At 36.2% G+C, this 24,783-nt stretch overlaps 1 protein-coding gene across 4 annotated transcripts in view; it reads right to left on the reverse strand.

Moving 5' to 3' along the window:
• The window catches only part of MIA2 (MIA SH3 domain ER export factor 2), a 137,972-nt gene that overhangs the window by 28,099 nt on the left and 85,090 nt on the right, over positions 1-24,783 (reverse strand). For 2 of the 4 annotated variants that reach the window (XM_058293528.2, XM_058293529.2), the window contains 11 exons: positions 20,061-20,183; positions 17,196-17,316; positions 15,509-15,555; positions 14,678-14,768; positions 13,200-13,338; positions 10,340-10,441; positions 6,404-6,464; positions 5,801-5,836; positions 3,051-3,118; positions 1,744-1,826; positions 54-182 (listed from right to left, as the gene is read on the reverse strand). In XM_058293528.2, the coding sequence (XP_058149511.1) occupies positions 54-182; positions 1,744-1,826; positions 3,051-3,118; positions 5,801-5,836; positions 6,404-6,464; positions 10,340-10,441; positions 13,200-13,338; positions 14,678-14,768; positions 15,509-15,555; positions 17,196-17,316; positions 20,061-20,183 (1,000 nt within the window). The remainder of the gene's footprint in view (positions 1-53; positions 183-1,743; positions 1,827-3,050; positions 3,119-5,800; positions 5,837-6,403; positions 6,465-10,339; positions 10,442-13,199; positions 13,339-14,677; positions 14,769-15,508; positions 15,556-17,195; positions 17,317-20,060; positions 20,184-24,783) is intronic. The other 2 variants (XM_058293530.2, XM_058293531.2) reach the window with 1 other exon arrangement.

Raw genomic sequence — 24,783 nt, forward strand, 5'->3', positions numbered from 1 at the left:
AAATATAAAGGAAGGAAGAAATCTAGAGTAATAAAGATGTTTAAACAATATACCTCTTCCTCCTCCCCCTGGAAGCAAAGGTGAGAATCTGAGTGGACCCTCCAACAAAGTTGGAGGGGAGAGAAAAGCTCTCGTTTCAGATGAAGGCCGACCCAATGGTGAGGGACCATATGGGGAATGTTCTGGAATAATTAAAACAACATATTTAAATTCATAGTTTCATTCAACTACACTGTAGAGTTAGAATCCCATTTCAACAAATACCATCAGGTAACCCTATTGCCCATTTGGCAATATCCTGAATATTGTCCTGAGTATTAACTATGTCTAGCGTTTTGCCAATATTAAACAAATATAGAACCCTTTGTTTTTAAATTTATCTACCAAATGGACACTTTAGTCAATAAAAACCTTATCCTCTTAGTAATTAATACATTTAAATCATTACAATATTAAATAATAGGATATTGATGATATTTTAGAGTTATAAAATGGTTGGTGAGGATGGGTAAGGTTAGTTTGGTTTGGTTTTTAATGGCAGAATACTTCCAAATACTTCAAAGGTTATAACATGGAAGGGCTCAGCTTAATCAGTGCCAGATGGGCTGATTTGGGTCATAAATTGTTTGAGTAAAGTTCACATTCTGAAAAGCAGAAAAATGCACAAAATACTTAGAAGCATCAGAACTCATTTTTGATTATCAAGGAAAAGTCAGTTTACATATACTAAGTCATGGAATAAATCACTGTATCTCTAATTCAGATAACCTAGAAGAGCCCTATCATTTTAAAACTTCACCATTCCCAAATAATGGTTTGCTTCTAAAGATGAAAAAAGAACAAAAACAAACTTAAAATACCACCAAAATAAACATTTATAAAATCTGCTAAATTTCATTGTGCAACTCATATAATATTCAAATGCAATTTTAACAAAAGATCAAAACATTTTTTACTCTCTGAGAATTTTGCATTGGGTTCAGACAAAATTCCCTTCTATATAATTCCTCCTACCCCAAGCTTTGTTACTATTTGAAATTCATGATGATCTGATATTTGATTATTACAAAGTGATTTTTATCACTTTTCAAAATTATTAAAATGTGATTCTACCTATGTAAAAGATTAGTTTCTTTTCACTGTGTCAGCAGCTTAATTCCAATTCAACCAAAATTATTTTGAAAATCTAAAATATTGGGAATATTAAGAGATCATTTAAAATGCTAACTCAATGAAGCATAAACAGAAATATTAAATACATCTTTCACAGAAATGGTCCTCACAGGTAAAATTAAAGCAATCAAAACTCAGGTTATTAAGGTTTTCCCACTTTTTTAAAATAATACCTTTAAATAATTAAAAGCAGACTCTTGAATTCTCATTTTATCATTATAATTATAATAAGAGTCATAATGCTATTTCATATTCTCTTATTCATTCGTTCTTCTAACAAATAGCTACTGAGTACCTACTAAGAGCCAGGCATTTTTCAGGAGCTCAAGGTAGTAAAAAATAAATATCTTACAAAATCCCACTGACAAAAACAGACAGAAGTAATTCCCATTATTGCCAAGAAACAAAACACAAGGACTTGGAGTTTGTGGGAGAGCTAAGATTAGAATCCTGTCTCCAAAATATAACGTATTTATAAATAACAGCATTAATTTACACTAAAATAAACAACATGTACAATATATAGTTATATATGTATTTTTAAGTAGGCATTAAAAAATATAAGACTACCTCTGCCAAATGCTGTACTTGGAACATCAAGTGAATAAGGATCTTTTTCTAAAAGTTCAAATTTAATCTCTGTTTCAGTTAATCTGCAAATAAAGAACATTGCTGTTACTGATCAAACAAAAGGCACCAACATTTCAAGAAAAATGCCACTACCAAGTACAAACCACTATCTTAATATGTGCACAGAAGAAATTGTTCCTCTAACATTATTTTGACCAAAACACCTTCCTTTACCTCCCACTACTTATTTTGGAGTAACAAGTTGTTGTTTTTTTTAACCTAGTGATCATAATGTTTTGCTGACATTTGGAATTGTTTTGTTTCTTCTTCAAAATTAGACTGCAATAAATACTATATAATAGAATCCAAATTTTAGAAATGGAAGGGATTTCCAAGGTCAATCAATTCAAGTCTCTTATTTTACAACTAAGGAAAATGAAGTTCGGAGTATAAATGCGTTATTCAAAATGAAAGCCCCAGTATTAAAACCCAGGGTTCTGGTTGAGTCATGTATTCTTTCTATTGCAATGTGATCCACATGATTCCTATCATAACATAAAATTGGAAAACCACTTAAAACATCCACCTATTTTATCCTAGCTTTTTATCTTAAAAATATGACATTTTAATAATACCTTATTCCTAACTCGTGAACATCAGATCTAAGATATAGCATTTAATCATTTGGTTTTAATTTGTGACAGTAGAAAAGGTGAGCAAGTAGACTAAAACTAATATTGGATAATGTTAGTACATTCTGCCAAGAAATAACACTCTGGGAAGACTATTACCATCTTCTTAAAAGAAACATTCACTCTTCCATTCTATTGTGCATTGCAAACTTTTACTCTCGCTTTCATTTTCTGACTGTAAAACAATGCCATCCAGTACAATCGAACCACGGGATAAGAGCACTAATAATAATTTATTCTTTCCATTTATCCACTAAGAAACGTTGATACTTTGAGAATTATCATATCAGAGACATTCATCCATTCTGTCCAACTCTCTTAATCTCCCTTCATCTTAACCAACTTTAAAAAAAATTTTAAGTTATTATGAACAGTTTCCATTAAGTGGCATTTCAGTGCATTTTAGTGTGCTCCCTAAGGCAAGTATTTTAAGCCTAGCCACTCCTAATATAAGTCTAGTAGCTATTTCACAACTAGATATGCTGGATCACTGCAAGTTTTGTTGTTTATCCTTATAAAAGCATTTGCTAATTAACAAAGTAGTTAAATAACCATTAAGAATAAAAGTAAAACCTAATCTAAAGTTTTTTAAAGTATTCCCACTAAGATACTTACTTTTGTCTACTGTGAGCATTTTCTTTCCTTAAATCACTGAGATTTCTTTCAGCAGTCCGAGCTGCCAACTTAAAAAAAAAAAAGTTTAACAAATACATTTATACAAACTTAAATAAGCTAGACGTACATAAACATCACACTGATAGCATAACAAATATCAGTCAATTTTAAGTATCCATTTCAGTAAATCAATGTAAAATTTTTTTAAATTTTTAATTTAAGGCATTATTTTAAAAGGGAATGAATTTCATGTAACCAGAAGACATGACCCTAAAAACCTTGTCGAGTGAGCTTAATCATGTACTTGCCAATGAATCCTATTATCTAGACGTGAAATCAGGAATTATAATTAGTTACCGTAAATATTCAAATAACATGACAAGAGCACTGTAATTGGAGTCAGGCTTAGGGCAATGCAAATGAAGACTCAAAATGTTTATGCATGGTAGTAAAGGCTATGGAACAAGGTAACTATCTCTCAAAAGAAATCACTATAATTCTGTGAAACCATTAATGGTCTAAACTACTTTCATGGCATGTCAGTACAGGCTATTTAAATGGCTGAATAAAATCAAAGCATGTTATGTACATGACACTGTACAGATCATATTCCTAAAATATTTCACATTTATTTAGTAACAATAAAATAAAAAGTTAGAAAATGAGAGCATATACACTGTAGAAAACAAAGCTTTTAATAAAATAAGTTAGAAAATAAGAGTATATTTGCTTTAGAAATCAAAATTTAAACTTATCAGCAAAGGTTAAACTTGTAAGAAATACTGCATATTTCCCATCACTGTGTCTCTCCAGATTAAAAGCAGCAGTGTATGGAATATCAGGCCTCCAAACTAATGCAATCCATTAGGGCAAATATACTTACCATATGAAGGTAGTTAAAAGAACCATAGCCATAACTTTTTAAAAATATTTTCCCTTTATTAGAGAAGTTGTGGGTTTACAGAATAGGATCAAAGACCTACATATAAGAGCTAGAACTATCAAACTCCTAGAAGAAAATGTAGGGAAGTATCTTCAGTGCCTTAAGTTAGGCATTGGTTTCTTAGACTTCATACCCAAAGCATAAGCAACAAAGAAAAAAAATAGGTAAATGGGATCTCATCAAAATCAAAAGCTTCTGTTTCTCAATGGGAAGTTAAGGCATAACCATAACTTTTAACAAGAAAAAATATACACTATCAAATTTGCATTCAGTGAAAATTGTGAACTAAACATAAGAATTGACATCAACTGGCCAAAGAATTATAAAAATATTTACGGAAAACACAACTTAATCATATTTAGCACTCCCTATCAAGAAGATTCCATTTATAAAAATTTTTCCAACATACAATCATATAATCAATTTTGTACTAATTAAAGAGAAAATACTATACCAATAACAATTTTAGATAATAAAATACTAAGTTTGAACCATACAGAACCAAAATTACTTCTAAATGTTTTTACACGGCACAGTATAGCATTTATTCTTAAATACTAGACAAAATGCCCTCTTAATAAGTCATAAGTAAATTCTACTATAATTATAGTGCTATCAATCTTAAAGAGATACCTATATCAATAAAATATACCTATATCAACAAACATAATAAATGATTACAGACTTTTGAAAACATATTCAAAAGTTAGGTAAAACTTTTATTTCAGTGAGTGACTACATTGTATTCTGAAACACTGAATTCAAATATTGTATCTTACAATATGCAAAACATTCCAATAGGCACTAGTATTAAGGAAAAAGTTACATATCTTATCTTATGAGGCTTAAATCTTGTGGTAAGGACAAATATAAATGACCTCAGTAAAAAAAAAAGATACTTGCCATAGAACACAAAAAAACAAAGTACTCAAAAGAAAATATTAAGTCTAACAGGATGGAACAAAGAAATGCTGAACAGAGAGTAAAGAGTTTATAACATTAAAAACGCGGAAACTAAAAGTTTTTAATCAGCTTAACTTGATTATCTTATTTAATCATCACAATAACCCTATGAAATAGAAACTATTGATATCTCTATCGTATAGGTAGGAAACTGGTGGTAGGTAATGGAGCCAGGATACCAAGACAGGCTGACTTCAGACCCTCTCCAACCACTGGGCAAGTTGCCTCCCCTTGAACACTAGTTAGGTTCTCCAAAGGACCTATTAAAATACAACAGGTCTTTACAATAGAAAGGCCTATCTTAAAATTACTCAAAATCTGCCTCCTTACCACTTCATACAGTTCCTCTGGAGCACTGACATGCTATTTCTCAGGATGGCCTTTTCTTAATTTATACCAAGTAAAACAACACTTAGAATCAGATAAAATGACTTTAGAACTATAAGGGAGTTCAAATGTCACTAAATTCAATCCTACTGTTTTACAAATGAATAAGCAGGCCCAGAGAGTTTTAAGTAGTTGTCACAACTAATTAGTGGTAATCTAATGCCCTAAAATAATGAATCCAAGAACATCACATTACCCCATCCCCACCCCAGAGAATGTATAAGTTCCCTGCAAAGAAGCAATATGCTGAAAGTAGAGAAGGAAAAACCAGATTTTGTGAATGATTGTGTTGTAGTAAACTATTTAGTTCAATAAGAACATATTTTCACTACAGGCAAACTTAAAAGAAACTGATTTTTTAAACTACTACTTTTAATTCCACCTACTTTAAATGAGCAGTTCATTTTCTGAAATAAGCAAAATTTGAAAGAAAAGCCTTAGAGAATGTAAAACTTACCCAATTATCATGTGCTTTTTTCTCATGGGAAATAATCTGAAAAAGAAAGTGATTAAAATACTAATGAAAAATAATTTTCTTAAGTTAAAAAATATTCACATCTACCACTACGATTTAGTACATAACTCATGAACTTAAAAAACCCCAAGCAGCTCTAAAAAGTTCAGTAAGCAACATTTTAATTCTCATGTGTTTTTAAAAATATTTTTAAAATATTTTAAAAAACTGAATGTAAAGACAACTAAAATTTTGTCTAGAAAGTTTCTACTGTATACAATAATCAACTACAATAGGAGTTGCCAATTAAGAAGTAATTAGTTCAGTCTGACTGAATATGAGACCCCAACTTTAATATATGTTTATTTATATGATGCAGTTCATGTTCCCAAAGCAGCAGGAGATATGGCAACTTTCAACAAGGTTTCCTACCCTAGAATCTTTATTTCCCTGGAAATACTCTACAGCTACACGCAAACACCACGGGAAAGTATAAAATTAGTCAAGTACACTTACTGCTGCATCCAAATAAAGATACCAATCCAAACAAATCATAATTTTAAATTACACACAAACTCACAAATACACACACACATATATATATACCTGCCCTTGATAAGAATGAATGGTTCTTTCCAATTCTTCTTCAAGATCTTTGGCTCGTTTTCTATAAAGAATAATTATTCTACTATTAATATATGCTAAGTGCGGCGGCTTGCTCGGTCGGTAGAGGTGGGGTCTGGCTGCGGACGAGGGGTCGGTCCAGCTCTGGACGAGGGGTTGGTCCCGCTTGGGACGAGGGGTCAGTCCCACTTGGGACGAGGGGTCGGTCCGGCAGCAGACGAGGGATCAGTCTCACAAGGGGTTGCGCGGTTTGGCTGACGGGGTCGCCCGGCGAAGCCGGCGATGTAGGGGTCGCCCGGAGAAGCGGGCGACGAAGGGGTCGCCTGGAGAAGCAGGCGACGAAGGGGTCGCCCGGAGAAGCAGGCGACGAACTGGGGACAAGGGAGGCCAGGCCCTTGTCGGGGGCTCTCAGGACTGGAGGGCGCATGGCAGAAGAACTATCGCGGACACAAGGTAAACAGGCAAGTCCACTTTACTGAGGGAGAGGCAACAGTTTTATAGGGGCTGGGTAAGGCTGATTGGTCGAAGCCACGCCCTGTTCTGATTGGTTGCCGGCGAAAGGTCAGTGGGTGGTACTGGACGGGGGAGGGGTGGTGGTTAGGGATTGGCTGTCGCTGTTGCTGGGGGAAGGGGCAGGGTTTAGGGATTGGTGGCTGCTGTTGCTAGGGTGGAGGGCAGACTTGAGTTTCCCACCCACGCCTGGCTGTTGCTGCTGTCGGGGGGAGGGAAAAGGGCAGACTGGATTTTTCCGCCCACGCCTGGCTGTTGCTGCTGTCGGGGGAGGGGAAAAGGGCAGACTGGAATTTTCCACCCTGTGCCTGCGCAGGGAGAAAGAAGAAGAAGGGTGCCGCCCCATAGGCATCCTGTGGCGCCATCCGGGAGGAGGGGCGGCCGCGGAAGCATGGCTGCCGAGAAGGGGAGACCCGAGGGCACTCTGCGCCCATGCCGAGCTTCCTTCAGGGGTGGCGGTGAGTCCGACCAGCCACCCTATTATGGGGGCAGCGGAATTAGGCCTACCGCGGCCGCTCCCCTGCCAGGCCAGCAAACCACACTTCAGCCCGAGGGGTGACCGCAGCTAAGAAATGTTCAAACACACTGTACCTACTAAAAATATTAATTAAAACACCCAGAATGCTATTTCATGTGAAAAGTAACTTCAGAATTCCAAATGTTAAGAAATAATTACCTTTAAGAGATTCTAACAGTGAACCTTAAACCATGGACTACAGATAATAGTATAATTATAAAAATGTGCTTCCACCAATTGTAACAAATATACACACTGATGCAAAGTGTTAATAAAAGAGTGTTAATGGGAAACATGTATTTTATGTATGATTGTTCTATAAATTCAAACTTATCTAATTTAAAAAAAGAGAAATTTCTAAAGTATATTTTTTCATGGTATATATATATATTTAGGATAGGCAAAGGAGTAAAGAGTTTATTAAGAAACAAGAAAATGAGAAAAGTATACAGTCGGAGGTATGGACCATGGGTCTACTTCAGGGTGAGTTATGCAGGTGGCACCCCCAAGTCAGGGCTTTTAAAAATCTGTTTGCTGTTCTGATTGGTTGCCCCACCTGTCATTTCTCAGGAGGCCAATAGTGAAGTTCTTTTTAGGACATAAGGGGCTTTCCCTTTTGTTCCAAATGAGAAGCTCATGGCCAGCATCTCAGTGTCTTTCCAGTAGCCTTCTTCTCAGGTTTCCGAGAGGGTCTCACAGCCATGTGGTCTGTTGGCCATGTTGTCCATAGGACATGTTATGGGCTGGGCCAGCTGCCTTCCCCCTTTCACTATTCTAACCTGCCTCAACTCCCCCCTCAGAGGGTTTATACCCTTATTCTTAAAGGGGCACTGAAGGGCAATGGTCATTCTTCTTCTGTAGCTACTTCTTGCTGGTTAGGGGAGTGGCCTATAGCAGTTTGATCTTATTGATGAATCCAAAAAGAAATATTGGATTATGTTTGTAAACTGGTCTTTACCTCTGGGCATATTAGAGCATAATGGATTCAGGGGTTTTACTTTTACTTGATTAAATAATGATTAAGGCTTTGATTGGGCCATGTCAGAGAAACTGTACCACAGAGAAGGAAGGTTGGAGTCTTGAGCTGAAGCCAAGGAAGTAAGCACACAGAGGAACTTGGTTGAGAGGAAAGAAAAGCAGGCGCCAGGAAGAGAGGAACCCTGAGCCTGGAAAGAAGTAAGCCCCAGGAAGGAAGGAACCTAAGGAAGCCTGAACTGACAGACATCAGCAGCCATCTTGCTCCAACACATGGTAAAAGACTTTGGTGAGTGAAGTAACTTACACTTTATGGCCTGTTAACTGCAAGCTTCTACCCCAAATAAATACCCTTTATAAAAACCAACTGACTTCTGATATTTTGCATCAGCACCCCTTTGGCTGACTAATATAAGGCCCTACCCTGACAAGATGTAAAACCCTCTAGCTATTCTGTTGCAGTTGAGGGAAGACGGATGCAGGACCCTGGCTGGAGCTGGATGAAATCCCCACATGACTAAGAAGGCACTGATTCAGTCTTTGCCAGGTATCACGGAGGTCAGGGAGCACCGCTTGCCTCTCTTGACATGGCTCATCAAATAATGTTAATGTTAACAGATGGTTCTGGATCCTGGGCTTCTAAGTTGCATAAAAGAATTTAAGGCACACCATAGGGTGGGCAAGGGGGTAAAGTGTTTATTAAGAAACAAGAAGGGAAACGGACTTGGCCCAGTGGTTAGGGCGTCCGTCTACCACATGGGAGGTCCGCGGTTCAAACCCCGGGCTCCCTGACCCGTGTGCAGCTGGCCCATGCACAGTGCTGATGCGCGAAGGAGTGCCGTGCCACGCAGGGGTATACCCCGCAAGGAGTGCGCCCCGTAAGGAGAGCTGCCCAGCGTGAAGGAAGGTGCAGCCTGCCCAGGAATGGCGCCGCCCACACTTCGATGCCGCTGACGACAACAGAAGCGGACAAAGAAACAAGAGGCAGCAAATAGACACAGAGAACAGACAACCGGGGGGGGGTGGGTGGAGGGCAGGATTAAATAAATAAATAAATCTTAAAAAAAAAAAAGGAAACAAGAAAATGAGAAAAGTACATGGTCCGAGGCATGGACTGCGAGGCCTACTAGAGGGTGAGTTGCCTCCTACTATATGTTTAAGATTAATTAAGCATTAAGAGTGCAACAAAGGTTTACATAATCTAAAGGTTACTGCAAAGATTTATGTGGTATGTTGGTTTATTTTTTATTTTAAGAAGTATGATATTGGGTGATTTATTCCAATGTCTGTAATCTTAATAAAATTCTAGGAAATTAAATACCTTTAGTAAGTAAAATGTTACTACTTTTATAAAACTAACAAATAATTCCTTCCTTTGGATAAAACCCAAGCTTCCTTTTCCTATGGCGAAATGGAGTGTCGCAATTATTCCAGATACTGCTGAATCATCCCCCTTTTATCTCTAAATTTTCCATTATTTCCATGGATCCAATGAGGATTAACCCAAGGTAGAAATTTGACATATAGGTTTATAAATACTTCACCAGGTAATTAATTTTGGTTTACTCTTCTTTTTGGTGCAGAGTTTTTTAATTCAGTGATATTGTATGCTTTTTTTCCCAAAAAAAAAATTTCCCTTGAAATGAATGGCTATTCTCTTTTCTTGATATTACATAAAATAGGATTATCTGTATTCAAAACCTAACTAATGCGAAACTTAAAATCCACAAATTGAAAGAAAAATATTGTTTCTTGTTTATACTTTCTGTATAATTGCATAAGAGTAAGACATCTGTAATAAAAAGCAATGAAAATTAAGTTGTTTTACTTATTTTTGGTTTATAATTTTTTTCTAGTATTAAATTTTTGGATAAATTGCCCATTCAAAAAAGAAAGGGGTAAAATGTATTTAATACCTGTAGGTCTCCAGCTCTTCAGCTGCATGGCTGATCTTTTCATCTGCTTTGGAAAGTTTCTCCTCTTTCTCTAATCGGCAGTTTTCCTCTACAGTTAATTTCCTTGAAACAAAAGGTATTTTTTAAAATATATGCCATAAAATAATCAATTATATCTATTTAATTATATCACAACTGGTGTGTCCCATAAAGCAATTTGCATAGCACCACTAGAAACATCACATGCAAGAAAAATCAAAGTACCTGTGCAAATATTCATATGGAATTTTTTTTACCTTTCGTGATTATATTCTTTATTATTTTTATTCTGGTAACATATACACAACATAAAATTTCCCACTTTAGCCACTTTAAAGTATACAATTGAGAAGTGTTAATTACCTTCACAATGTTGTGTCAACATCGCCACCATTTATTACCTTATGTGGCATTAAAGACTTATAAATTCAAATTATAAAGCAGACTGTATATTATCTCTAGTGTTCTGACAAAAATTTAAGAAAATAAGATTACCAAAAGTAAATACTAATAAAAACAATTACAATTATTAGTTATCTCTTGTATAAAGAATTACATTTATTAGATAAGAAGCTACCAACTAGTGAACTGTGCTCTTTTAATTTTTTAATTGGTTGTTAAAAATAGTGATTAGGTATCTATGACAGTTCACAAAGAATAACTTATAATGAACACAAAGTAAATAAAAGCAGTCAAAGTAGTTCTATTTACCTATTCTATATATAGTAATAGCTAACTTATTGAGCCCTTAGTATATACCAGAAATTCTTAGAACTTTATGTGGATTATCTTTTTAATTATCACGACAGCTCTATAAGAAGGGCACTACTATTATTCTCACTTTATAAAAACATAAATGAAATACAGACAGACTAACTGGACCAAGGCACAGAGCCAGCAAGTAGTGACTTTACTATACTATTTTTCCTATATTGTTTCACATAGGCATTGTTAAAAACATTGATCACTCAAGAAATATTTATCAAACATCAGAGGAAAATACATTTAAAGTCCTAATTATGGATGTATGTGGTCCCTCATGAAATTGGGAGAGGATGATGACAAACTAGGCCATCAGTAAACGTTTTATATTCTATATATATACTACATAACCCATTGTTTAGAAAGTACTCACACTCCCTAGGTCAATAATTTCATAGGGGTTACAAGAAAATAAACATGACCTTTTCAGGAAAAGTATGAAAATATGATGAACTTGGGAAGGGAGGTTTATTTTACAGAGCAGATAGATTAAAAAGGGTCAGAAATTCTTTGACAACCCTTCCATTGGGAGATGAGGTCTATATCCCCTTCTCTTTAATGTGGGTGGGCTGAGTAATGATGGAAATGACACTATAAAAGGAAATCAATGGTGAGAGTGGATGTGGCTCAAGCAATTGAGCACCTGCTTTCCACATGGAAGATACCAGGTTCAGTTCCCAGTGCCTCCTAAAAACAACAACGACAAGCAAACAAATGAAAAAACCCAACTCAGTGGGTTTGGCTCAGTGGTTGAGTGCTGGCTTCCCATATATGAGGTCTCAGGTTTAATCCCTGGCCCGGGTACCTCAAGAACAACAACAAAAAATATCAATGATCTGAAACAAATATTTAATGAACAGCTACTATGAGCCAGACATAGTTATAGGCACTGGGGATAAAGAAGAGAAGAAAACAAAGTAATTCTTGGAATGTACATTTAATGTGAGAAATAGAGAAAAGAAAAAGAATTAATCAATTAATAAAATGCCAAAGGATGATAAGAACTATGAAGAAAAACAAAGCAAGTTAAAGGAATAGAGAATGGCAGGTATTATTTCAGTTAGGGTCGTAAGGGAATAATTCTCTGTGGATCTGAACCTAGAGATCAAAATGAAATGAGTGATTAAACCATGGAAATACATAGAGGAACATCACTCTAGGAAGAAGTAGCAAAGTGCAAAGGTCCTGAGGTACAGGTGTGCTTGACATGCTAAAGATCATCAAGAAAGGCAGTGCAGCTCAAAGGTAGTGAGGGGAAAAGAAAATGAATAAGCTAAGATTAAAGAGAAAGCCAGGGGTCAGATTCTGTAGGACCCTGTAGGCCATAATAAAAAAGCTTTTAATTTAATTGAGTATGATTAGAGGAGCCTTGAAGACTCTGAACAAGAGAGCAACAAGAAGAATTTATGTTTTAGAAGAATCATTCTCTGCACTGCATGGGAAACACCATGTAAGAGGTAAAGAGAGGAGGGAGGGAGACAACTCATGAAGCTACTGCTATAAACCAGGTATAAATCAGGTTACTTGGCCCAGAGTATTAACACAGAAGGGGTGAAAAGTAAACAGATTCAAGATATAATAAAGTTGACAGGATTTGATGGTAGAATGAATATGGGATATAAGAGAAAGAAAGAAGTCAAGAATGGCTTTGAGCAGCTGCCCTAGGCAACTAGGCAAAAGACTTTGCCATTTACTGGGAAGACACAGTGGGGTAGGAGCAAGTTACACACAGTGGGTTAGAGATCAGTTTTAGATATATAAGAAATGGAATTAATGGGCAGTGCAATCACTACATGTCCACCCAGACTCCCTGATTATTAGGAAATTAAGGCAATAATTTGCTAAGTTACTCATTAAAAGTTAAAGACTTTCGTAAATTAGCCTGGGAATTCCACCATCATTTACCAAGATTTTCTTCCATGGAGAAAAGGTTTCAAGATCAAAAACTTTCTTAACAATTAATTAATGAAATACAACCCAATCATAAATTGAGAACTTCCAATAATCATATAAGCCAAATACAACAGTTTAAGCTATTTTACTCATCATTCAGCAGAGTTATCAACATAATTTTTATTACCTGTGCAGTTTCATTTCATTTTCTTGATACAGTTCAGTCATTACATTAAGTTTCTGGTGAAGCTTCTGATTCTCAGTTTCAAATTGTGTATTTTCTGACTGCAAAGACACTTGCTCAGTCTGGAGATTTTTTATATGGTCTACAGAAAAATTTTTTAAATCACAAAGGAGTAAATATTTTGAGTTATATATTAACATTTCGAAAAGAGAAAAATTATGAAAAGCAATTAATAAATTAAAGCATGCACATTCTTCTTTCCAACAACAAAAAAATCTTTAAGGCATGTTTGTTCCTCTGTTTTTTACTTTAATTAAAGTACTATATAAATTGTTTTAGATTTTTAGAATTATTAAGTTTCTCAAAACCTTCAATATTCTAGTTCTTGCATCTATTTTTTATGCACCATTTCCCAAAACATGATGTACCATGCCATCACAAATCAAAACATGAAACAAGTCATTTAAAATCGTTATTAATTACAAGTACACACCAGAAGGCATTTTAAGTAAATGTGCTACTATAAAACAATTAAATGTACAAAAACCTGTGCTTATCTGTCTTTCCACAGAAACTTTCAAATATATGAGGGAAAAAAAAACGTTGACTAGGCTCTAAAACCATTTCTAAAAACAGTCACTTAACTAAAAGTTAATGCTGGGTATTTTCTCTGATAAAATTGGATCATCCCTACTGAAAAGAAAGTAAAAACCTACAAACATCTAAATCTCCATTACATTTTTGTACTTTTACTCTAACTATTCTGTTTCACATCTTCTGTATCTTAAAGAAGCACTGTAAATGTAAATGATTACCAAAAATGGTAGGGGGCAGAGGGGAAAGAATTCAGAAGAAAATTTTTAAATTATGAATAAAAGATAAATTATAGAAATTTATCTTCCTTTATTCATTAAAAAAGAAAGTTAGATTTGGTAGAAGAGTACAGACCTACAGCACTACAGGTCTAACGTCACTCCTGCATTTGTTAGTACACTGTATGTGTACATTTAAGCAAGCAAATGATAACAATATTGCATGAAGATCTATAAACTATAGCAATACCACTACTGAAGATCACTTTTGCAATTAACAAAGATTAATTTTAAAACCTTGGCAAAATAAATGTTTTAAGAAACCCAGAAGTAAGAAAATACTGAAACAAAAAACTGTTCTAAAAAATTAGTTTCAAAGTAGTACCTTTAACATCTAAAGCCACACCGAATACACAACACTGTCAAGTCAGAGGTAAGTATGGTTTTACATGATTTTTTAAATAATTTCAATATTTTAGTTTCATACAAATATTAAGGAAACTAATGCATTAGCAACAAAATCAAAATGAATTTTTCACATATTGCCAACCAAAGTAAAAGTAAAAAACCACAATGAAATTGGACCTTTCCAAAATTAATTCAATTAATGGTACCATTCTCTACAAGATGTATCTTTTTAGAAAAGGTTTAAATGTGTAGATTACTTACCTATAAGCTCTTCCTTTGTTTTATCTACTTCAGCTAATTGAGTGTAAATTTGTTTTCTTTCTCCTTCTAGGGTTTTTAAAGAAGCATTTAGCTTTAAAAGATAGGAGAAGGAAAAAAGACACATTAATCAGTTATCAAAAAACAAAGAAACAAACTTCAATATGGAGCACTCCCAACCCTTTGAGGCTAATTTATCACTTTGATGAAATTATCGCCTAGCCTAGAAACCAACAAGGCAACTTCCATCCTAAAAACCTATGAAAGTCATCAATTCATCAATAGTTGTAACCCTCAAAACAAAGATAGAAAAAAAGCAGTGAAGGATGCTTAAAGAGTAGTTCTTTTCATTCTATTTACTTTCAATGAACAAATTTCCATTAAAGCAGCTCTTAAATACCATTTACCCACACTTCACAGAGATCAGCAAAGATTGGGATCCCATTACTAGGATGGAAGGAAGAAGGAATGAACCAGAAGAAAATGAACCTAGTATTTACTTCTCAAAAAAGGATATGGGGCAATTGCAATAGGAACAAACAGAAAGAATACACAAAGAGAAAAGTGTAAGAGAAAATAGAGCAAACATTATTAATTCCCTATTTAAAGAAATGAATGCAGAAATGGAAAATTTTATGATAAATTTTAAAAATTAAAAAGAATTTCTAAAGTTAATATAAAAAAGCAAATAGTAATTGAAGAAAATTCTGATCACTTTTTATATAAATACATGGAAACTAAAATGGACTTGTCAAATAGTTACTGAGGACACATGGCTTTAATCCATGTTTTATTTTTCCTTCATATACTTTATATCTATGCAATAACGCAAACCTTAGCAGCATGAATCAGTTTCTTCAAAGCTCCTCTTGGCTGATTATCTATAGTGAGAAACAAAAATTTAACAGTAAAAACAGTATAATGCAATAACAGTCATTCAAATGATTTTATTAGTTCCCTAAACTAGAATCTTACAATCACTCTTCTTGATACAATGAAAAACTTAATATAAGACAGAATGGCCTAGGGCCAATTTATAAGTAGCTAAACAATAAAAGCATCAGTAAGTACCACAATATCATTTAACAAGGTTCTTCGGAACCAACTCCAAGAAAGAATTTCTAACAAGGATTTGGTATTCATCTAAACATGATCCAGTTTTTACTATTCTTGGATTCCCTACAGCATCTGAAATAGGAGTGGTATAAACCCTACTTTAAGGTAATGTTAGACAAACATTTCCTCTACTAGAAAAAAGAATTATTTCTTACAAGAAAAAGCAGATATGAAAAAGTTCAGATAGGGAAGCAGACTTGGCCCAGTGGTTAGGGCGTTCGTCTACCACATGGGAGTTCTGGTTTCAAACCCCGGGCCTCCTTGACCCGTGTGGAGCTGGCCCACGCGCAGTGCTAATGAGCACAAAGAGTGCCATGCCATGCAGGGGTGACCCTGCATAGAGGAACCCCACGTGCAAGGAGTGCGCCCCATAAGAGCCACCCAGTGTGAAAGAAAGTGCAGCCTGCCCAAGAATAGCGCCACACACACAGAGAGCTGACATAACAAGATGATGCAACAAAAAGAAACACAGATTCCTGTGCCGCTGACAACAGAAGCGGACAAAGAAGAACACGCAACAAACAGACACAGAGAACAGACAACTGGGGCAGGGGGAGGGAGGAGAAATAAATAAATAAATCTTTTTTTAAAAAAAGTAAAAGTACAGATAGAACTACATGCATTTGAGATTGTAAATTTCTTCCGGTATATTTATGTTATATACCATAAGGGAAAATTTTTTTTTAAATCATACCATCTGCCCCTTAATAAATCTGTTAATTATGCAAGGGGTAGGAAGAGAGAAAAGAGAAAGGACAAAAGTGAAAGAAACTACCATAGGGAAAGTCTGGTGAGAAGTATATTGGAACTCTCTGTACTTCTTTGTCAACTTTCTGTGAATCTTCAATTTTTTTATATAAATAAGTCAAGGAATTGGTTTGAGATCATAATGAGTGGCTATAGTGAAATTAAGTTTTGACAACTCCAGACTGCAACCAGGAATGGCAATAACAATTTGGGATGGCCAAGATTAAAGTATTGTAACCATCTGAACCATCTGACTAAAGCAAAAAAGGTATTCTGAGGTATTCGCTTATATAGCACTCATTTTTCAAACTACTCGTCCACATATTTAATTTGCTTATGGTACTGAGAAAAACAGGCATTGAAATGATTATGAGGCAACGTGAAATTACTGTAATGAAGACATATAGGCATATAAAGAGAACAGAGGGGAAGGAGGCTGCACATATGTATTAGGAATTAGAGAAAGATTTACAAAAAAGGCAGCTTTCCTGCTGAAGCTACACTATAAAGGGCAGTAAAAGGGAAGCAGAGTATTACAGAAAGACAGGATGTGCCAAAGCACAAGTGTTTAAACAACATGGAGCATTTGGGGAACTAAAAAGAAATGAAAGAGCTCGTGACAATTTTTAGCAAAGGAGGAGGAATCATGACTTAATACCTAAGTGGGCACCATTTTCTGATTCACTCTTCATTTCTAATTCCAAGTTATCATCATCTGTCATGTCTTCTCCAAGTACAGCAGCCCAATCTTTCATCTTTAGCAAGTTTTCAGTCAGAGACTTGACATTTAGCAAAGGGGAAAAAAAAGAGAAAGGATAAGTCATATTAATCACTCTACAACTTCAGAATGTATAGTTATAGTTTAAAAATCAATCCACAGAGTGATGGTACCTGAGCTCTAATTTGCCACTTAAAACCCTTAAAAACTTTAACATTATTATAACTCTGCTATTTAAAAACCAAAACTAGTTATTCCTAAATCAAAAATAATACCTGATAATTGCCTATTCATGTTTTTTATATATATATATATCACATGACTATAAAGTAACATTTTCTAATGTGACATTTTTGCATATGCCACGAATAAGAGTGGCCATTACCATAAAAGTCGATTTTGTGTTGTCAAACCTTTTACAAGTGATAAAATACATGAAAAGATCAGATTTCATATTTGATTTATTCAACTAACTAATTAGCTGAGGAGTTCAACTTAAAAAGCATTTTATAATGTCAATGTGAATCTGAACATTAGAGTTTCCAACAGTGCTTTTTTTTTTTTAAAAGATTTATTTATTTATTTTATTTCTCTGCCCTCCCCCCCAGTTGTCTGTTCTCTGTGTCTATTTGCTGCTGTGTCTATTTTTCTTTGTCTGCTTCTGTTGTTGTCAGTGGCATGGGAATCTGTGGTTTTTTTTGTTGCATCATCTTGTTATGTCAGCTCTCCGACATCTTGTTGTGTCAGCTCTCCGAGTGGGCGGCACCATTCCTAGGCAGGCTGCACTTTCTTTCGCACTGGGCGGCTCTCCTTATGGGGCGCACTCCTTGCGCGTGGGACTCCCCTACACGGGGGACACCCCTGCGTGGCAGGGCACTCCTTGCACGCATCAGCACTGTGCATGGGCGAACTCCACACAGATCAAGGAGGCCCGGGGTTTGAACCACGGACCTCCCATGTGGTAGACGGACGCCCTAACCACTGGGCCAAGTCCACTTCCCTCCAACAGTGCTTTTAGAATTTTCTCGAAAAAAGGAAGATTTTCTAAAACTACAAATATTCAAATGACTATGCCATATATTTCTGTGGAAAGACCCAACTAATAATTCACCCTGCTCTATAATTTATACTCTTCCATCTCCTTCTTTTTGAGGCTTCCAGGCACAAACAAAAAATTTGAACAAAACTTCAAGTTAGCATCTCACTCTTATTCCTTATAAGAGAACCCTTCTAGAAGAGTAAATTTAGGGGGAAAAAACAATACCCCAAATTCTAAACAAAATTCCTAAAACAGGAATTTTGAAAACATTCTGAGTAGTAGCAATATAATTAGCATAAATATATAGCCTTCAAGATGACAATATCCACTTGACTGTGTAGATTATAGAATGTTAATTTTATGTCTTATTACTTGATACTCTCACACCTGAGTATCTGTTTGCAGCTGAAAGCATAACATTTAGAAGAATAGGCAGGAAAGGGGGATGAGGTGGTGGGGTGGGTGTATAACTCGAAGTAGGAAAACATTAAGTTTTAAGTGTAGGCGGCAGACTTGGCCCAGTGGTTAAGGCGTCCATCTACCACATGGGAGTTCCGCGGTTCAAACCCCGGGCTTCCTTGACCCGTGTGGAGCTGGCCCATGAGCAGTGCTGATGCACACAAGGAGTGCCTTACCACACAGGGGTGTCCCTGTGTAGGGGAGCCCCATGTGCAAGGAATGTGCCCCATAAGGAGAGTTGCCCAGCGCGAAAGAAAGTGCAGCCTGCCCAGGAATGGTGCCATACGCACAGAGAGATGACGCAACAAAAAGAAACACAGATTCCCATGCCGCTGACAACAACAGAAGCAGACAAAGAAGACGCAGCAAATAGACACAGAGAACAGACAACCAGGGTGGGGGGGAAGGGGAGAGAAATAAATGAATAAATCTTTAAAAAAAAAAAGTCTTAAGAGTAATATCAGTTATTTTATTTCTATGAATTAGAGTCAAATTTTAATTAAATTTATTTTTCAAAAGTATTCCTCTCAGGAAATTGATTTGACTCAAGCAACTGAGCTCCCACCTACCACATGGGAGGTCCTGGTTCAGTTCCCAGTGCCCCCTAAAGAAGAGGAGCAAGATAGCAAGCTGACACAGTGGGCTGACATGGTGGGCTAGTATGGCAAGCTGTAGCCACAAGATGATACAACAAGAGACACAAGAGGAAAACATAATTAGACACAACAAAGCAGGGAGTGGAGGTAGCTCAAGTGATTAGGTGCCCCCCTCCAACATAGGAGGCCTGAGTTCAGTTTCTGGTGCCTCCTAAAAGGAAGATGAGCACACAACGAACAGAGAGTAAGAGTAAAACAATGAGGGAGTGGGAAGAAATAAATAAAATAAGTATATCTTAAAAAAAAAAAAGTATTCATCTCTGAGAAGAGTACATACACCAGCTAACCTAGGTATTAAAGATATTTAGTCAATACATATAAACTATCTGTCCAATTTCTCAAATTCTATCCAACCTCTTCATACCAAAAGAAACAGACCTAAGAGAACAGGTAAAATCAATTCTTTCTTTCTTAAATACCTAGAGGAAAATAGGTACACACAGAATGCTGATGTAAAAGTCTTTAGGGTGCATTTGGCAGCAAGGATGACAACACTTTACTAGTAAATGTGAATGTATGCCAAAAACAGTACATTCTCAAATTTGGCCAAATAAATTATGAAAATGAAATCCTCAAAAAACAAAAATTTTCAAATTACAAAATTAGTATAAAATTTTGGTCAAATCAGCCACTAAAACCAGAGTCATTTACCTTGATCTGATTTTCTTTTTCATTCAGAACTTGTTCCACATGTACTCTGGAGTCTTCAAATGTTGCTTTCTGTTTATTAAGTTCACTTATTTGTTCTTTCCATTCTTCAGCTTCTTGCAAAAGCTAAAATTTTAAAAATAAGCAAATCATAGTTAAGTATAGATGAACTTATTTATATGTTTAGATATATCATTAAGAGATATTATATAACACAGTGTTGATTTTTTTTAATGATGGTACCAATTTCAAAGAACTTGCAAAACAGGGGTAATGTAAAACAACAGAGCTATTCTTCAACTGATTTATATAAAAAATTTATGTTAAATAAGAAATTTTCCAAGACATATCTGTTAAATTTGGTCATTTCTTACCATTTCTTATATCCCATATTATAGAGCATACCTTACTTGTATTAAAATACATTTAATCATTGTGTTATTCTATAGTTAAAATGATCAACTTTCCAAAATACCAATACTCTAGAACAGAAAAGACTCAGCCTAAATAATCTTCTACAGTACAAACTTATGCAGGAGAGGACTTTCTGTACATGATACAAGAGATAAAAATCATTTTAAAAGACAGATTTAACTACATAAAACTTAAAAACTTCACAAATCAAAAAATTTTAAAAACCAAATAACTTGAAAGGAATTCTTTTAACACATGTAGCAAAGGGTTGATCACCTTAATATGCAAGAAGCTATTAGAAATTTTAAAATAGGCAAAAAACATGATTGAGCAGGTAATTCACCAAAGAAATGGCCCATAAATATATGAACAAAAAAGCCAACTTTATTTAAATTTAAAGCATGCAAATCCAAACAATATTCTATTTTCTCTAACAAAATAGCAAAGACGAAAAAGATAGGGAGTGGGTAAAGCTCAGTGGTTGAGAGCCTGCTTCTCATGTACAAGGTTCCAGGTTCTTCTCCCCTCTCCAACCCCCCTGAAAAAGGATAATAGTTCGTCCTGGCAAGAATACAGGTAGGGAAACAGATGTGGCTCAACCAAACGGGCTCCCATCTACCATACAGGAGGTCCAGAGTTCAATGCCCAGGGCGTCCTGGTGAGGGCAAGCGGGCCCATGTGGCGAGCTGACCCAGAAGTGCTGGCCCGCATGGGAATGTCACCCCATGCAGGAGTGCTGCCCTGCGTGGGAATGCCACCCAGTGCAGGAAAGTTGCCCCGCACAGGAGTGCCAGTCAACACAGAGAACTGGCACAGCAAGATGACGCAACAAGAAACACAGAAGAGAGAAAATAAGAAGACAGAGCAGAACAGGGAGCTGAGGTGGTGCAAGAGAATAATCACCTCTCTCCCACTCTGGAAGATCCCAAGATCGGTTCCCGGAGCCACCTAATGAGAATACAAGCAGACACAGAAGAACACACAGCAAATGGACACAGAGAGCAGGCAACAGGGGGAACAGGTGGAGGGGGAAATAAATAAAATAAATCTTAAAAAAAAAAAAAAGAATAGGTAAATAAGTCCTTTGATGGGAATGAAAACTGATACAGTTTTCCTAGTGATCATTTTGCCAGTATATACAAAGTTTTAAAAGCTTTAAAAACAAAAATGCCTTTGGACTCTGAAAGTCTACTCCAGGTAATTAACCTGAAGAAGTAATCAAGGATATAAACAGAGACTTAACTACTACAAGATAATCACAGAAATGTTTTATATTAGCAAAAACCTTAAAAACAATCTAAATGTCAAATAATAGGATATTAGCAGAACCATAGTATATTTAGGCATCTGAATACTATAAAGCTATTAAAACCATTAAAGAAGTTTATTTACTACACGTATAGTCACAATATATCCATAAAATAGTTTTTATATTTAAAAGCATATTACAAAATAGTATGTAGGGTCAAGCAAAAAGAAAAAAACTAAAACATCCAGAATACCTCCTTTATAAGCAGAAATTTTTAAAAATCTTCAAAACTTTTTTCAATCACACAGTAATCACTGGATTTCTCCAGAAAACTAAGGTTTCATTAGCACATTTCCTACCACAAATAACACTAATCCTTTACAATAAATGTGTAACAGAATCAGATGATACTGATAGGTAAAAACAAATGAGATCTGAAGGAAAAAATTGGATTTGGTGATTACATCTCTGGGGATCTCATACACAACAGGCAGTCTTTAAAGGTCAGAAGAGAAGTGCATTAGATCATGGGATCAGTGAATATAGAATAATCCATTTTAAGACCTTTACTGACTGAAAAGAAATAGATGAAAGTAGCTATAGAGAGTAAAAGAATCTGGAAGAATTTTTTTCCAAGGTAGGAAGGACCCCTTTTGATTATAACATGGCAAACTTAAAACACATTTACTACCACTTTCTCCTGAAATGTACTAAAATGATAGTAAAGAGATTTTAATAAAGGGGAGAAGATGCAAACCCACAAGGAAAAAAGAGAACAAGTGATGAGGCAAAAGAAAAATTCAAGTGGAAAGTGATAGACGGAAGAAAGGTAAAGACTCAGCAGATCAAAGACATTAAATGTGAGCCAAACCAAGGTGATTTTATACAACCCAGAAAAGCTCATGATTTGGAGGCACAAGTATTAAGGATATATGTTGGACTGGAAAAAGGAGAAGTGGACAAAAGTATGTATAAAAACAGATGCTAGACATTGTATGTGCTGCCATGGCCCACTGGGTACACTGAGCGAGAGTGTAAACTACAATGTAAACCATAGTACAGCAGTGCTCCAAACTGTATTCACCAAATGCAATGAATGTGCCACAATAATGAAAGAGGTTGTTGATGTGGGAGGAGTGGGGTGAGGAGGGGTGAGGGGTATATGGGGACCTCATATTTTTTTTAATGTAACATTTTTTAAAAATAATAAAGGGAAAAAACTCAAAAAAAAAAAAATGAGGCAAGGCTGTTCCCTAGCAAATCTCATTAAAAGGAAAAAAAAGCAACTAGAAAGCCCCTATGTTCTCTCAACACACACATATACACTCAATCTCATTCTGATTCTCTATTTCTTCTCTCTTTCCCTCTCTCCCTCTCCCTCTTTGTCTTTCTCTCTCTGTCACACACACACACTGACAAAAGCCTACTCTAGAGAGTGGAACCGGAGAGACTCTGGGACACCTGGCCCAGGGGAAGGTAAAAGAAACACACTGAAAATATGAAAGTATTAAATGAAAACTGCCTTAATAAACAGTGAGATAACAACAACCCTACCTCACTCAGCTCCAAGAATATTAGCTAACAGGCTTACACCTCTCAATGGAAATTGTGGATGACTCATCCCTCTGGAAAGTGATCTACAGATACAACAGGAGATTCTACAAAGAAACCCCCTAGCCAGAATACCCACAGTAGAGACCATCAGTAATGCACAGTGCTTCCAACTAAACTTGTAAAGCTTCACTACTAAATGAGCAGACAGACATGTGTCACCAAACATCTGAAAAAAGAGCCTCTTCTATGTGCCAAAACAAACAGAAATAATAGAACTCAAAGGAAACAAGACAATTCGGGGAACTGAAAAAACCTTCACACACTAAAATAAATGTCATTAATAACATCAGCAAACTAAGATACTATATCCAATTAAACAAGAAAAAGGCAATAGATAAGGCAAGGCATAATCAAAACAAAAAAGAACTAGAAATTAAAAATATCAGAGGAAAAAGAATATTCCATAGAAACAAAGGAAAAGACATCTTCAAATAATAAAAACATATCATATGAATTATCAAGAAAAAGTATGAAATAATTCAAGTAGATTTCCCAGACAATGAATCAAGAGCAAGAGCTTCCAAACTGAGCATAACCAACATAATGAATGAAAACAAGACACATGCTAAGACACATCATCATGAAATTTCTGAGAAATGAAAACAAATAAAAGATTTTAAAAGCTTCCAGGGAGGAAAAGAGCAGATCACAAAAAGGTTCGGAAATCTGAATAGCATTTGGCTTCTCAAAAACAATATTGGGGGAAACAGATGTGGCTCAAGTGATAAGGCCTCTGCCTACCATATGCGAGGAACCTGTTCAATCCCTGGGGCTTCCTGGTGAAAAAGAAGAGGAGAAAGCATGCCCATGTGGTGAGCTGAGCATCTGCGCAGTGAGCCAAGTGCCCACACAGTGAGCCGAACACCCATACAAGTGCCCAGGTGGCAAGCCTAGTGCCCACGTGATGCCTGCATGGTAAGCCAGTGCCCGCATGGTGAGCATGTGCCTGCATGGAGAGCCAAGTGACCATGCAGCAAGCCGAGTGCTCCGTGTAGTGAGCCAGTGCCCGCGCAAGTGAGTTACGCAGCAAGCCGATGACGCAACAATAGAGAGACAAACGGGACAGTCAAGGTGAAGCATAGCAGAGACCAGGAACTGAGGTGGCGCAATTGACAGGGAACCTCTCTCTACATCAGAGGTCCCCAGGATCAAATCCCAGTGACTCCTAGAGGAGAAAGACGAGAAGAGAAGGCAAAAAGAGATATAGATAGAGAAGATCACACAGCGAATGGACACAGACTGCAAAAACAAGCAGGGCAGAGGAGGGGAAGAAAAAAATATATTGGGGAAGCAGATGTGGCTCAACCACTTGGGTGCCCACCAACCACATGGGAAGTCCCAGGTTTGGTTCTGATGCCTCCTAAAAGAAGACAAGCTAAACACTGCCTTCTGCCGCAACAGAGCTAGACTCTGCCCCCACTGCAAAAGAGCTAGGCTCCACCCTCGCCA

This window comes from Dasypus novemcinctus, chromosome 3, assembly GCF_030445035.2.
Source record: "Dasypus novemcinctus isolate mDasNov1 chromosome 3, mDasNov1.1.hap2, whole genome shotgun sequence".
Classification (NCBI taxonomy): Eukaryota; Metazoa; Chordata; class Mammalia; order Cingulata; family Dasypodidae; genus Dasypus; species Dasypus novemcinctus.